Raw genomic sequence first — 13907 nt, forward strand, 5'->3', positions numbered from 1 at the left:
CTGTTCAGTTATTTCCAGAATTCTCCATGGCTCCAAGAACATGAAAATAAACCAGATTTCCTCACCTAAAAGCGACAGTGTATGATTCGCATGGTTCCTTACGTTACTTGGTCTGGAGGGAAAACAGTTGCAATCACACGCTTTGGTTTCTCTGGGGGAGCCTCAGCTGTGGGCACAGGCACACTTGCTTCACTTGCTTCTTTAAGGAGAACAGTGCTGATGGGGTGCACAGCACCCTCACCCCAGGATGTATGAATGCTTCTAGCAAACGTCAGCCTGGTCCTAGAGACGCCCAATACCACCAGATGCAGAGGCCACCTATGGAATTGGAAAGACCAACTGCCCTTGATTGTCAGTTCTACTTCTAAACCTCAGGTAGACTTGGGTTCATTCCAAATTTCATGACTGAGCAGGTTCTTTGGGTCATCAGCCTCAGCAGGAAAAAGGACGTGGCCAGGAAGACACCTGGCCAAGGCAAGAGTAGAAAGAAGCAGGTAAAGAAGCAGTGCCTGGTTCTCCATTTCTAGACTTTCCCGGCCAGATGCATCATCCCCACCCACGAGCAGGGATCTGTTTTTGATCTCGATGGAAATACTCACATTTGACAAAACATAAGACTCACTTATGTTTCAGAATTCATGTAACGATTTCATCGCTCTCAAATTCTTAAACATTTGTCCATTGCAGAATATGCCTCCTGATAGAACCCTCTCCTCTCCATCCATCACGACGGAAATACCTCGTATCCCTGCCTACAGTTCCGGGGACTGACATCCATGTTTCCTGTGTGAAACGCCATCCTCGCTTGTTGCCCCTCCCCCAGGGTGTCCCTGCTAAACACTGAGGGACTGAACACAGCTGATACAGAAGCCTAGCCTTGTCTGCCCCCATGTCTTCACTCCTCCCAGGAAGACCGCAGGGCTTGCTGAGGGCAAGGACCATCTCGCTGCCCCTTCAGCTTATAGGAAAGCTTGTGTTGCAAATGTTGATGGCACAGGAGTGGACCCTGATCACTCCAGGGGGGCCCTGTGCTATCCCAAGTCCCAGAGCTCCCCACGCTGACGTGGGGCCAGACCAAACTGTACCTCCAGATAAGGTAACAGTGAACACAGTGTCGTCACAGAGGAGCAGAAAGAGAAGTTTAGAGCCTGGGTCGGTCGGCCCAGCCTCACAGATTCTGTACATGGACACGATGTGGCTGTTGGTCGTGAACATCATAATTACGATTTGTTTCGCTCAGGTTTCATACAGCAAATGCCTCATCCTAATTTAAAGTGATCATTTCTCTAAGAGATCCAGACAGGGGAAGTGCAAACATTCACTGCGCGCGTGCACCAGGGAGAGGAGTGCAAACGTGGTCATTTCATCGCGATCCTCACAATATCAGAGGGTCTGCTCACATCCATGGGGCAGGGGAAGTAGGTCTGAGTGTTTTCATGTTACAAATTCTAACATCGGCCAATGGCCTAAAAGGCTAGGTTTGAATTTAGGATTTTCAGAGTCCTCAAAGCTCTATGGCAGAAGGTGGCAGCCCCAGGAGAACCAGATCCAGCCCTGGTTATGCGCCTGCCACGTCCACATTCACAGGCCCAAGGAGAATGATGGTCACCCCAGAGATAAATCCAGCCGGGGCACAAGCCGTTACCACAAAGGTGGCACCGATAATGGATTCAGTCACAAAGATCATCACATTTGCCCATTCAAACCAGGGGGCATTTCAGCACAGCTGCAAAGCATATCTCCTAGCCTGAAATGAAGAGTCGTTCTAAATTCCTTGCAAAAATGGACACTGCTGGTGAGATCTTTTCCTGACTGGAGGCAGATCAGATGAGATAATCTTAAGAACGTGGGATGCATGGGTATTTGGCGAGTAGAGTTACAACTGGAGAAAGGCAAAAACAAGGCACTGGATGTTCTGGCCATAAAAGTCAGAGTCTGTGACTTCTAAGGCAGCGGGGGTGGGGGTGGGGGTGGGAGGGGGGCGACTGTAGTTTATGGAGGCATTGGGAACAGAAGAGAGACTGGTCCAGGGAAGACCAGGGGTCTCCAGCATCACGACGGATCAGAGTTTTTGATGACAAATCCAGCAGTCTGAAAGGTCGCCTTCCCCACTCCCACCCCCGCCGTGGCAACGGCCTGAGGGACGCAGATGGTGAGTATTACCTTTCCAAGCCAATGCCAGAGTGAAGGAAAGAAAGGGGAGAGGCCTTCATGTTTAGGTGAAGTATGAAGTCTCGATCTGGCATCTGGTGTGGAAGCAGCCCATGTCAATGTCGACTATTTCTTCCGTCAATTTGACTTTGCGGTCTCTGGATTCACATAGGACCAGGGGTCTGGTGGAGCCTTCTTCAGCTGTGACATACTCACCCAAGTATCACACTTGGTCGTTTGGCAGCAGTGACGGTGACCAAAGAGTCCTTAGGGGGTCCTCTCCATCCGTCTCATTTTGTAAAAGCAACAGAACAAAACAGTAACTGTGCGTACATGACAAGACTGTAAGATCCCCATTGTTAAATCTGATGAGAGTTCACTTAAAAGGGAAATGTAGTTATTCTGTGATATACAACGTTTTAAGATAATAACTGAAATGATGACTGACAACATAGCAGGACATACCAGATTTCTAGGAATCTTACACAATTTTCTAGAATACGTACAACATACGCCTACAGAACACAAAGAACACCCAGTATTACTTTTTGACAGAACTACTTCCTATGTAACTAACATATCAAATAAGACTAATTCGTGTAACACCTCTCTAAGAATGTATGGAGAAAGAACAAATCTTCGGAGATGCTACAGGGACTCTAGAAAATCCCGAAGTTATCTCCAGGTCAAAAAGACATCAATTACAATTTGGCTTGGGGGAAGGTTGTCGAAAGTATCAAAAGGCCTTAAAACACTTGGTCAAAAAGGTTCACAGGTCACCGTGAAACGCTGCTTAGTTACCCATTTAATCATAATGACAAAGATTGCAGGCAAATACGGAAAGTTAAACATTTGTGTACAAAAACCTTAGCTCTTTGAACAGACAAGATTCAGTTCTCTTTAGTAATCAAAGACCTGATAAACACATCAAGAAACACAGGAAATTATTTTGATAAAATATAATCTTTTGTTTTCTAGGCAGATTACTTAAAAAGATAAAAAAAAACTCTTTTACACCTCTTACCAAGAGTAGACCAAAAGTCTAAGCAAACTTTGTCCTTTTAACAGAAAGAACACCAAACATTAATTTTGCAGATTAATTTTGATATTAAACCCATTTATTTAAAAACTTAAATCTATTCGAATCTTAGCCAGCTTGACCACACATAAAATTGTTCTGCAAAGATTCCTTTTCCACAAGCTTCTACAACTTTTTAAACACGCCTTCAGATGTTGTCCTGTTTTTCCTCTCCCATTCCGAAATAACCAGCCTCACTTTAGGAAAAAATCATGCTCTTTTGCCTCAAAAAAATAATTCATCTTTATTCCTTGTACCTTCTCTTACCAAAAACACACATCTTACTTTCCTTGCATACAGAAATGTGTCCCTTATTACTTCTAGTACCTTACATATGTTAAAAATTTTAATGCTTAATATATTTTAATTTCTAAATGATTTTTTACAAGTTTATTATTGGAGAGAGTACGTGTGTGAGCATGGGGGAGAGGCAGAAAGAGTGCGAGAGAGAGAGAGAGAGAGAGAGAGAGAGAGAGAGAGAGAGAATTCCAAGCAGGCTCCACCCTGTCAACGCAGAGCCAGATGAGGGGCTTGATCTCACGAACTGTTGAGATCATGACCTGAGCCAAGATCAAGAGTCAGACGCTTATGCGACTGAGCCACCCAGGCTTCCCTAAAATGCCTTAATTTCTGATGAAAATAAGAAGTTGACAATTGCGAGCTGTTTTTTACTTTAGCATTCTACGGCTTGGCAAATGTATAAATACATTTTTATATTTTCTAGAAACACATGCTTTCTCCATGTGGCACAAACACGTTCACTCATAGCCTCAAATAGCTTTAACTGCTCTGTAAAAATAAGTCAGAAAGTAGATAAACCTATCCATCTTCAGTAATTAACGTTTTGGTATTTTATTTAGAGAAGATCTAGACAGTCAAGTACTAATTTAACTTAATAAAACTTTAAGTGTTCAGGTTACCAAAAATATTTGGGGTAACTATTTAAAAAGCTCACGGAGGGGCGACTGGGTGGCTCAGTCGGTTAAGCATCCAACTTCGGCTCAGGTCATGATATCGCAGTTTGTGGGTTTGAGCCCCGTTGGGCTCTGTGCTGACAGCTCAGAGCCTGGAGCCTGCTTCAGATTTTGTGTCTCCCCCTCTCTCTGCCCCTCCCCTGTTCATGCTCTATCTCTCACTGTCTCTCAGTAATAAATAAACATTTTTAAAAAAAATTTTTTTTAAAGTTCACCGAAAAATTTCTGTCCCCACTTACATGTATTCAGTTCACTTGTTCCCAGCATGTGGGATGAAAATTTCATCAAACGAAGTTATTTTCTGTGCTGACAAATTTTGTAACAGTGATAACATGAATTTATTTAATAAATCCAGGTAGAATAAAAGACGTATGTGTGCATTATATTTAATGTTGCTAATTCTACAGACATGTCTGTCTTGACTAAAGCCACGAACTTTCATCAGCTTTAATATGAATATTTTCCCAGATCACGTGAACCTGAAAAGCATTTAGGTCTCTATTACATTTTTGAGAATTTTATGAACACTTTGTTCATATAAGTGCTTTTCCTTAAGCCAACTGAATAGAGCTCTTTAAAAAAATTAATTTTGGCAATACAATCTGGAGGTGGAAAATCCCACACATGTACAATACACATATATAAACATACATATAGACAGAAGTAAACAGAGACCTTACAGCTTTTGTTTCAAAATTTTAGCGATGAGACGGTAGGATAATGCAAAACTCACTGGTTTATGAAAGATGCTGGATCCAAATCATGTGTCTGGAAGATGAAATAAGTAAAGGTCACCTGCTCAGGTGACCAAAGCTTTTTACTAATATTTGTTTATTTGCCTAAGTTTCAAATAACCTTTTCCCCTTTTGTTTTCCTTCTGATAAGAATGACCTCCCTGAAGTTTTTATTTCAAAGACATGGCCTAGCTAAGTCTTGGGAGACCAGGTAGAACATTTACATGCCAAAGGCACAGGGGGGAAAAATGCAAGTTCCTCCCGGAAGAAACTTCATGTTCTAAGGTCAGAAGTTTTACAATACTGGGGCATCTGGGTGGCTCAGTTGGTTAAGCATCCAACTTCGGCTCAGTCATGATCTTGTGGTCCATGAGTTCGAGCCCCGCATCCAGCTCTGTGCTGACAGCTCAGAGCCTGGAGCCTGCTTTGGATTCTGTGTCTCCCTCTCCCTCTTTGCCCCTTTCCGCTCACACTCTGTCTCTCTCTCTCAAAAATAAATAAACATTTAAAAAAGAATAATTTTTACAATACTTACACATCTTTTGAGATAAATAGAGGTGGTTTTAGGATTGCTAACTATAGGTGAACTGTGACTTGTGACTTGTTCCTAGAGCCACATTTCTAGTTTTGCTAAGATGTGTAAGATAAAAACAGTTGTTTTTAATTCCTCAAAGAATTAGATTACAGCCTAATGATACCAAGGGGCTGATCTGTCCATCTAACCAAATTACCTTCAATTTACATCAGGGAGTGGATTTCCAACTAAGATGAAAACGCAAGATTTCTATGTTCTGGATTTAGACCTGTTTGTCTTTGGGATGTTTTACAAAATCCTTTCACAGACATCAGAAGGTTGTTCTTTCCTTCTGGATGTGTGGTTTTATTTTAGCTTAGGGAAAAATGTCTATGTCAGGCACTGAATATCAGCTTCCAGTTTCACCAACTTTTGACCACCGAGCTACTTTACAAAAATCCTTTAAATATTTTGTCAGTTTTCAGCTGAGATAAACAATAAATTATTTTTGGTGGTATTGAACAACGCCTGTTGGGTTTAAGAGGAGGCAAAGAATACTACTTTCTCAAGATTCAGAGTCACTCTGAAATATGGCCAAAAGGAAGAACTGACAACTTTTGTGTTCAAGGCAGGCAGAAAGCCAAGCCAAGTTCTTAGGACACAAAACAAGACAAGCAAGAAGGCAAGAACTCTCCCTGGAGGAGACAGAAAGAGTCGAGAATCAGTGGGTTGGGTTTGGAAAGGAAGAGACAACTCAAGAAATTTTATTTTCTCCTCTTGACTGGGCATGCAGACAGAGATCCAGGAGAGCTGACTCTGGTAGAAACCCTCACCTTTCACCGACTTCTGTCAGTCTTCCCCAAACACCATCTGTAGGTTCCAAGAGGGCTTAAAGAGTGTAGCTTCAGTATCTACCAGAATCTGGCAAAGTGTTTCATTCATTTGTAGTTTCCCTTGTTTGTTTAAGGGAGTGACAGCCGTTTACCAGAAAATTCCTGAGTCCCAACAACTCTAGGAGGGGCCCATATGGGAGCTCTCCTTTAAGGGTAGAAACGGAGGCATCTATAAGGCCACTCAGTTGGCAAATTTTGTTTTCAGTCTTATTCCAAAGTCCTTTCAAAGTACTTGGCTGCAGTCATGAGTTCCATCAGACTGATGGGGGCTCAGTTCCAACCTGTTTTTGTTGTTGTTTTTGTTGTTGTTGTTGTTGAATTTTTAATCAGTCTACTAATCTCAGGGACTGATCCATTTACAAACAGCGCAGCTAGAGCAGGTTGGGTGACCTCATTTTTTGCATGGAACCTGAATGCCACAGGAAGAGTGCTTCCACACAGGCTTTAATGTCTGCCACAGATTCATCTTTTTTGTTTGCATGTTTCAGTAATAAACCAAATGGTGCGTGCAGGGAAAACTCCTCCAAAGGATGGCTTTTAAGAGATCAATCACTATTTTATGAACTTTTTCTGGTCCACGAGGGAAGTGTGTTTAAGATCGAGGATCCTGAGCATCTTTGGGTTTACGCTGATCTGTTTCCTGACTCCATGTTTGGGCTTCCTCAGGGCCAACCTGCATGTGCATAAGCCCATAGAGATCTGGAAGCCTGCGGTCCTTGGCCCTGGTAATGATGAAATTCTTCAGGAAACTTCTGGGGATCCTCCCTAGGTTTAGGAAATTCTGTTACTATGGTAGTTCACTCTTTGACCAAGGAGTTTAAGGTATCTTTAAAAAAAATTTTTTTTAACGTTTATTTTTAACGTTTATTTAACAAGCAGGGGAGGGGCAGAGAGAGAGAGGGGGACACCGAATCCGAAGCAGGCTCCAGGCTCTGAGCTGTCAGCACAGAACCCGACACGGGGCTCGAACTCACGAACCATGCGATCATGACGTGAGCCAAAGTTGGACACTTAACTGACCTACCCCGGCGCCTCAGGAGTTTAAGGCATCTGAGGAGGATCTCCTGCAACCTGGGGTGACCCATTCTGTTTGTTTGGTTTGGGAGCCCTTGCTTTCAAAATCTTGTCTAACAGGAATGTTTCTCATAATGGCCATTGTAATTCTAGGTTGTTTTTAGTAAGAATTTGTCATTGTAAATATCTACAGCTTCTGGGACCACAGTTCTTAGACACCAGATAAGTAGTAGTTGTGCCGAAAGGTGGTATGTTCAACTCTCTGAGCTAAGGCTTTGGGTCTTTTGGAGCCGAACTAACACCTAAGGGGATGTGTGGCTGGGCTGGGGATCGTGTGATGTTTGTACCTCACCACACGGAGACTTTCTTGAGGTTGGCAGGTGATCTAGCATCAGTGTAACCTGTTCTGTGACCAGCTTATGCATAAAGTTAGGTGGCAAGCATTCTAACAGTTTTTAAGTGCTCAACGCATGCAAGTCAATTATGCAGCTTTTGGCTTCCAAGATTTCCACTGCCTTTACCTACACGAAACACACTGGATCCAGGCCAGCTTAAGCCACACCTAGTTTGACTGCAGTTGGCAACTGCCAGCAACGGGACTGGGGACAGGACTAAGCCAGCAGACCCCAAACAAATGGAGAACTCTGGAATGAACCATCACCAACATGGAATCTGAGATTCAAGCAAGGGTAAGGATTCTGACCAGACGGGGAACTGCAGTCCCGACTGCCAGCACTTCTCAACATGGAATCAGGGACCGGAAGCAAACGACAGCTCAGAGAGCCAACAAGGTCAGGAGCTTGACACAGAGAGAGCAGAGCTCAGAACCAAGAAGAACTTACCCACGGCCCTCCGAAAGGGCTAGAAAGACAGAGGGTTTGTGGGTACGCAGCCTGTGTTTCTCGCCCCCAAAGCCGTGAGAGGCTTCCTTCAGATCCCATCCCTGCCACCAAATCTGTTAAAAGCCAAAATTCACCTGAATAAAATTTAAAGATCTTATTAGTTTTATTCAACAATTCACGACTGGGGTGGTACCCCACCTGGCACATAGAAAGAAGGGCCCAGGAGCTGCAGAAAACGTTAGAGTTACGGGCAGAAAGAGGTGGGACAGGGAAGTTATTTCAGCAGAGCCATCTTCCTTTGAGGGGACCGCAGCGGGGAAGAGGGACCCATCTCGGATTATCTCATTAGTGCTGGCCAGGTAATTCCAGACTGCCCGGCTTAAGATTCTACTCCTGGGAGAGGCTGAAACTGCAATCCATTTAGGTATTAAGCCTTTGTTTGGTGATGTGGGCTTAGCACAATTTGGGGCCTGTTGCCTCTTTTTAAATCATACTCTGTAATTTACAAAGTCCTTTCCAATGTGTTTTAGTTATTTCTGAAGAACTCCATTGCTTTTCAGTTGGCCAGCATGCCAATGGAAACTTGCAGTCACACGTAACTACAAAGCACTTAGAATCTAATTCGTCCTTCCAGTTTCCACATTCGGAAGAAAAATAGCATGAGGCCGAGGATAATAAACAAAGATGACAGAATTAGTCTCCTGGAACTCGAATGAGAAAATGAACACAGCCATACCAGAATTCCTCATGGCTCATCAGCACCAGCTAACTTTCTTCAAAACTCAGGTTCCAAATGTCCCATATCTCTTTCAAATTTTGTTTTTGCAAAGGAGGGAATGAACATTTTCTTACGTGAGCACATTAACATTTTTGGCCTCTGAATGAGTAGTTTTTTTAAACTTTAGAACCTACATGACTGTGAACCTCTTCGGAATATTTTCAGTCTGTGAGAAGGGAGGGCTAAAATGTCCTCTCATGGTTCACAGGTTTTATTGTTTATAGTTCACAGGTTTCTTTCTTTTAATCAAAGACGAGATGGTCTCTTTTTTATAGGTCCTATAGGCTACCTTCTCTTTATCATCTGTTTCAAGTAGAATCATTAGAAATCTTACATTTTGGGAGTGCCTGGGTGGTTCAGTCGCTCAGTCAGTTAGGCGTCTGGCTTCAGCTCAGGTCACGATCTCACAGTCCCTGAGTTCAAGCCCCACATGGGGCTCTGTGCTGACAGCTCAGAGGCTAGAGCCTGCTTTGAATTCTATGTCTCCCTCTGTCTGCCCCTCCCCCGCTTGCACTCTCTCCTCTCTCTCTCTCTCAAAAATAAACATTAAAAAAATTAAAAGAAAAAAGAAATCTTTCATTTTTTAGACCTTCCTAATTCCCTCGAAAGGGAAACTCTGCTGGAAGAGGCAGAACTGGTTGTTCAGCGAGATAAGGAGGAGCACAAGGAGAGATCCAAGGACATTCCCTTCCTCACACCATAGGGACAACTTGGGTCTGAAAGACTAGTGCATTAAATGACTCTGCTGAATAATCAGATTCTAAACGTTAAAGACAATTATGTACCAAATAGACAGACAAACGTGGTGGTATATTTTAAAAGCCAGATATATTTTTAAACGATCATGCCTACAATAAGTAAATTATGTAGTGATGGAACATCAAAAAAAAGTTGATGAACAAAAAGGCACATTCTAAGAGTTCAAGAGTAGAAAGAACAGAAGAGTTCCTTTTGGTTTGGTTCTAAGGTAAGAGAAAAGAGAAACAGGTGTACTAAAATGATATCTCGGGTGAAGGTTTCTGTCAGCTGAAGCAGTTAACATTGGCGTCTTTCTCCCTGGTCCGAAGCAGTCTTTTCTTTCATTGACTTCTGAGAGTGTGTTTAATCTTCCTTTGTGTACAGATGGTACATCAGGGCTACCACCAGCGCTGAGATGGCGGGGATCACCCAGTTGGTCCACCAGCTGGAAAGAAAGGGCAATGATGCTTGTACGGTGCTCGATACACAGGACTCAAAACCTCTGCTCTTCTGATTACCATGAAAGCCACTGTGGCATGTTTTTATTACCTCTCTAACGTACCTGGATGAAAAACCAACTAACTCGTTAAAAGAGACATGAGCACATCACATGCCCTAATATACCAGCACCTGCTCAGCTTTATAAGAAAATGAACGGCCCCACCCCTGTTCCACTTAAATCTATTTCTATAAACTTATGCAAAGAGCTATGAACCACTCACTCCCCCAATAGATGCTACCGATAACTAGTGACTTATCTAAGGACACGAACTCTGAGTTACAGATAGCAAGTTCATAAAAGCAAATATTCCTTACAGGTTTTATTCTACTCACATACACTAAGAATTTAAAATAGTACTAAACCGAGAACCAGAAAATCAAGTTTCTCATTTTGGCAGAGGCATCAACAGGTCTATAACTGGGAGAACAGCACATCTCCTCGACTGTGAAGTTAAGGACTTTGAACCACAGGATGATTAAGGTTGCTCTGTCCACCACAACTTTACATTCTCCGACTCTGTTCTGAAAATCTAATCTGTACAAATGCACAATAGACTTAACGCAGGAAGAAACAGCATGCCCAAACGACTTCATCTGTGGTCCACAGGTATAAACCCAGAAAACTCCCTAACTTACACACTGTTTCAGTCCTGGTGCAAAGAACTTCTGATCTACTATAAATGGCAGATGACAGATCAAATCAGGGACAAAGCTAGGATGATCTTCAATTTAGATATGAACCTTTAATTACTTAGAAAATAAAATATACAGCTTGTGGAATGTGAATTAAGCCAGACAATCACCTATGAAGACATACATTTTCTGGCATAAAGTTTCTACCCTGTAAAACTTCACACATCAACCCATACGAAGATGGAGTTCATTAACAAGATTTAACCTGCACAAGGGCTGAATTACAATTAGAAATGCAGTTTTCATCTTGGTGGGCTTTTCAGTTTTCATTTAGAAGGAAACTGACCTGCCCATGAAACATAGGATGAAGTGAGTACTAACCACTGCCTGAAGGCAGGTAATGTACTAGAACACCGACAGAGACTGGGGCGGTTACATTTGACAGGGTGAAAGAATAAATAAGCATAAATGTGTGGCTTTGAGCTTGGGGCCAAATATCTCTAGCTACCAGATACACAGATACATATAGTCCCAATTACACAAGTCAATATGCTAGAACTGCCAAAAATGTCAATACAACGTTGGACTATACCACAGAAATCCAGTCCCTAGAACAAGGGACTCATGTTACACCTGGAAGAACACTGAACCATGCCCAGAGGGACCTGATCACTACAATGTTAAAACCGGATCATATACTGAATGAGAAAGGAAAGAGATGTTTGCCTGGAGAGTAAAAGACTGTGCCGGCCACAGGACTACCGTGGAGAAAAGGAGACCCATTTGTTCAGTCGGTCCTATAGGGTAGATATGGCCAGAGGGTGAGATTCGGGGTCGTTCTGAAGAGGGTCCCGAGTCTGAGCTGACAGCCGAAGAGAGAGTGTCCTGAGTCATGTGGGTGCCAAGTGGGGACAATCCTGGGATGTCCACTGATGGGGGGGGAGGGGGCACGGTGGACGCCTGCACCTCAAATGGGGGAGGGTCCCATAATCCCACTCTGACTCTATGAGCCTTCTGATCACAATTACTTTAAAAGAAAACTACCACGTATCACGTACCTGGAATTAGAATCAACAGTAGTAATGAGAGTCTCCTGAAACACGAGAGAAAAAGTAAACGTAAAGGGAACATCTAAACATTTATTCAATTGACTAAGGACTTCTTTTATAAGTAGGTCACAGTATTTTACTCAGTACATTCTTCCAAACACATTGAAAGGGAAAATTAACATCATAAACTTCTCACTAAAATGCCCAATTTCACCATTTTTTCAGAAGGAAAAAAATTTTAAGAATCATCTGTATGTAAATTACTTATAACCTAGATAATTTGAAAGAAAATGTTAAAAACAGCCTATATACAAAATATCCTGTACACAGTACACATCTGAATACTTTAATGGAGAAACTGAAAACAGATTATCATGTACACATACACATAACCCCACCACTACCTTCAGGAAGAGCAGTTTAATTTTTTAAAAGCACTGATGAAACATTCAATAAAAAACATTAGTTATTTCATTCAAATTTTATGTGAAGTAAAGTTATCCAAATTGTATTAAAAGCCATGTCAAGCAAAAAGAGAGAAGTAAAAACAGTCATTTAAATTATAACACTCTGGAGGCACCTGGTTGGCGCAGTTAAGTGTCTGACTTGATTTCAGCTCAAGTCAAGATCTCAGGGTCATGAGATCAAGCCCCCAGTCAGGCTCTGCACTGACAGTACAGAGCCTGCTTGGGATTTTCTGTCTCTCCCTCTCTCTCTGCCCCTCCCCAACTTGTGTGTGCACACTCTCTCTCAAAATAAATAAGTAAACTTAAGAAAATAATTAAATTAATTAATTGTAACACTGTGGACCACCACCTTTCCTGGACTCCAACTCTGACAAGACGGCTCTAAAAAGATACCAGAGGCCTTAGGGACTGGTCTCTCACACCGTCACTAGCCAAGAGCCCTCTGAAAATAAGGACGCCCTGTGTGTGTGCTGGGGTCTTTCACAGTTGTAGCCTAATTTACCTTCCAGAACTTTCTGAGAGAAGTTCTTCTTGTCAGTACCATGAAAGTGAACTAATTTTGGCTCTGGAACAATACATACTTCCCCAAACAGCTGAATAACTAAGGCCTAAGAAAAAATAAACTGTTCTGGGCTTGAAAACTTAAGAAGCATTCTTTTGAAATTTCACACCAGCAGAAGTATTAGTGCCTCAAAGGAAGGTAAGTAAGGCAGCTTCCTCAGAGAGTTCATCTCCGCAGTTTCCCAAAGCACAAGACAAGCCAGTAGCAAAACAATCAGCAGTCTGCAGTGAGGCAAAGCGACACACAGCAGGGCGCATTAGAGAAACCCCATGAAAAGGCAGAAAACTTTTAGGGAAGGGCAAGCAAAACAGTTAGGAGACCCACAAACCTGGAAACATGGCCTTTAAGATTCCTGACACAATAGGAGGGAAAAAAATAAGTCATTTAAAAAGGAAACTTCACACATCTATTATCTCTTTAAGCAATGTTAAATCTTAGCGACTACACAAAGTATTCATAACAACAGCAAGGCTTTTCAAATTTTGTATATATGAATAAAATTAACAAGGATCACCAGAAGTCAGTGGACTATGCAAAATTATTATTCAGCGATTAGAAGACACAATGAGTTGTGAAAACCAGAGTGCAACAGTTCATTAAAGGTAAAATATTATCGTCACAATAGAAAGTTAAGCCCGGAAGAGTAAAACAGAACGCGAACACAGATCTGTTATTTGCTTATACCAAGTACATGCATTTTACCAAACATGCTGACAACTCTATGGAAACTAGGCTGGCCTGTCCTCACTCTCCAAACACTACCCTGAGCGCTCATGCTAAAACAAAAACTCTTAGGGTGTTTGATCCTCTAAAGAGCTGTACTTTGGGGCGACTAGGTGGCTCAGTCGGTTGAGCGTCCAACTTCGGCTCAGGTCATGATATCTCATGGTCTGTGGGTTCGAGCCCCGTGTCAGGCTCTGTGCTGACATCTCAGAGCCTGGGCCCTGTTTCAGATTCTGTGTCTCCCTCTTTCTCTGAC

The 13907-nt window shown here is 42.5% G+C and overlaps 1 protein-coding gene across 7 annotated transcripts in view; it reads right to left on the bottom strand.

Moving 5' to 3' along the window:
• The window catches only part of LOC109251784 (cytochrome b5), a 103521-nt gene that overhangs the window by 55005 nt on the left and 34609 nt on the right, over positions 1 to 13907 (bottom strand). The window contains exons 4-6 of one of the 7 annotated variants that reach the window (XR_008422318.1): positions 13257 to 13280; positions 11909 to 11943; positions 2937 to 4971 (exon numbers count right to left, since the gene is read on the bottom strand). The exons of 2 other annotated variants lie outside the window; for them this stretch is intronic. Coding sequence is in view for 4 of the 5 variants with exons in the window: in XM_053902837.1 (XP_053758812.1) it covers positions 9892 to 10161 (270 nt within the window). In the remaining variant the exon portion in view is untranslated. Of the gene's footprint in view, positions 1 to 612; positions 2441 to 2936; positions 4972 to 9787; positions 10162 to 11908; positions 11944 to 13256; positions 13281 to 13907 lie in introns of those variants that run through there. 4 more of the 7 variants (XM_019423662.2, XM_019423660.2, XM_053902838.1 and 1 more) reach the window with 4 other exon arrangements.

This window comes from Panthera pardus, unplaced genomic scaffold, assembly GCF_024362965.1.
Source record: "Panthera pardus isolate Hobbes unplaced genomic scaffold, ASM2436296v1 HiC_scaffold_15, whole genome shotgun sequence".
NCBI lineage: Eukaryota > Metazoa > Chordata > Mammalia > Carnivora > Felidae > Panthera > Panthera pardus.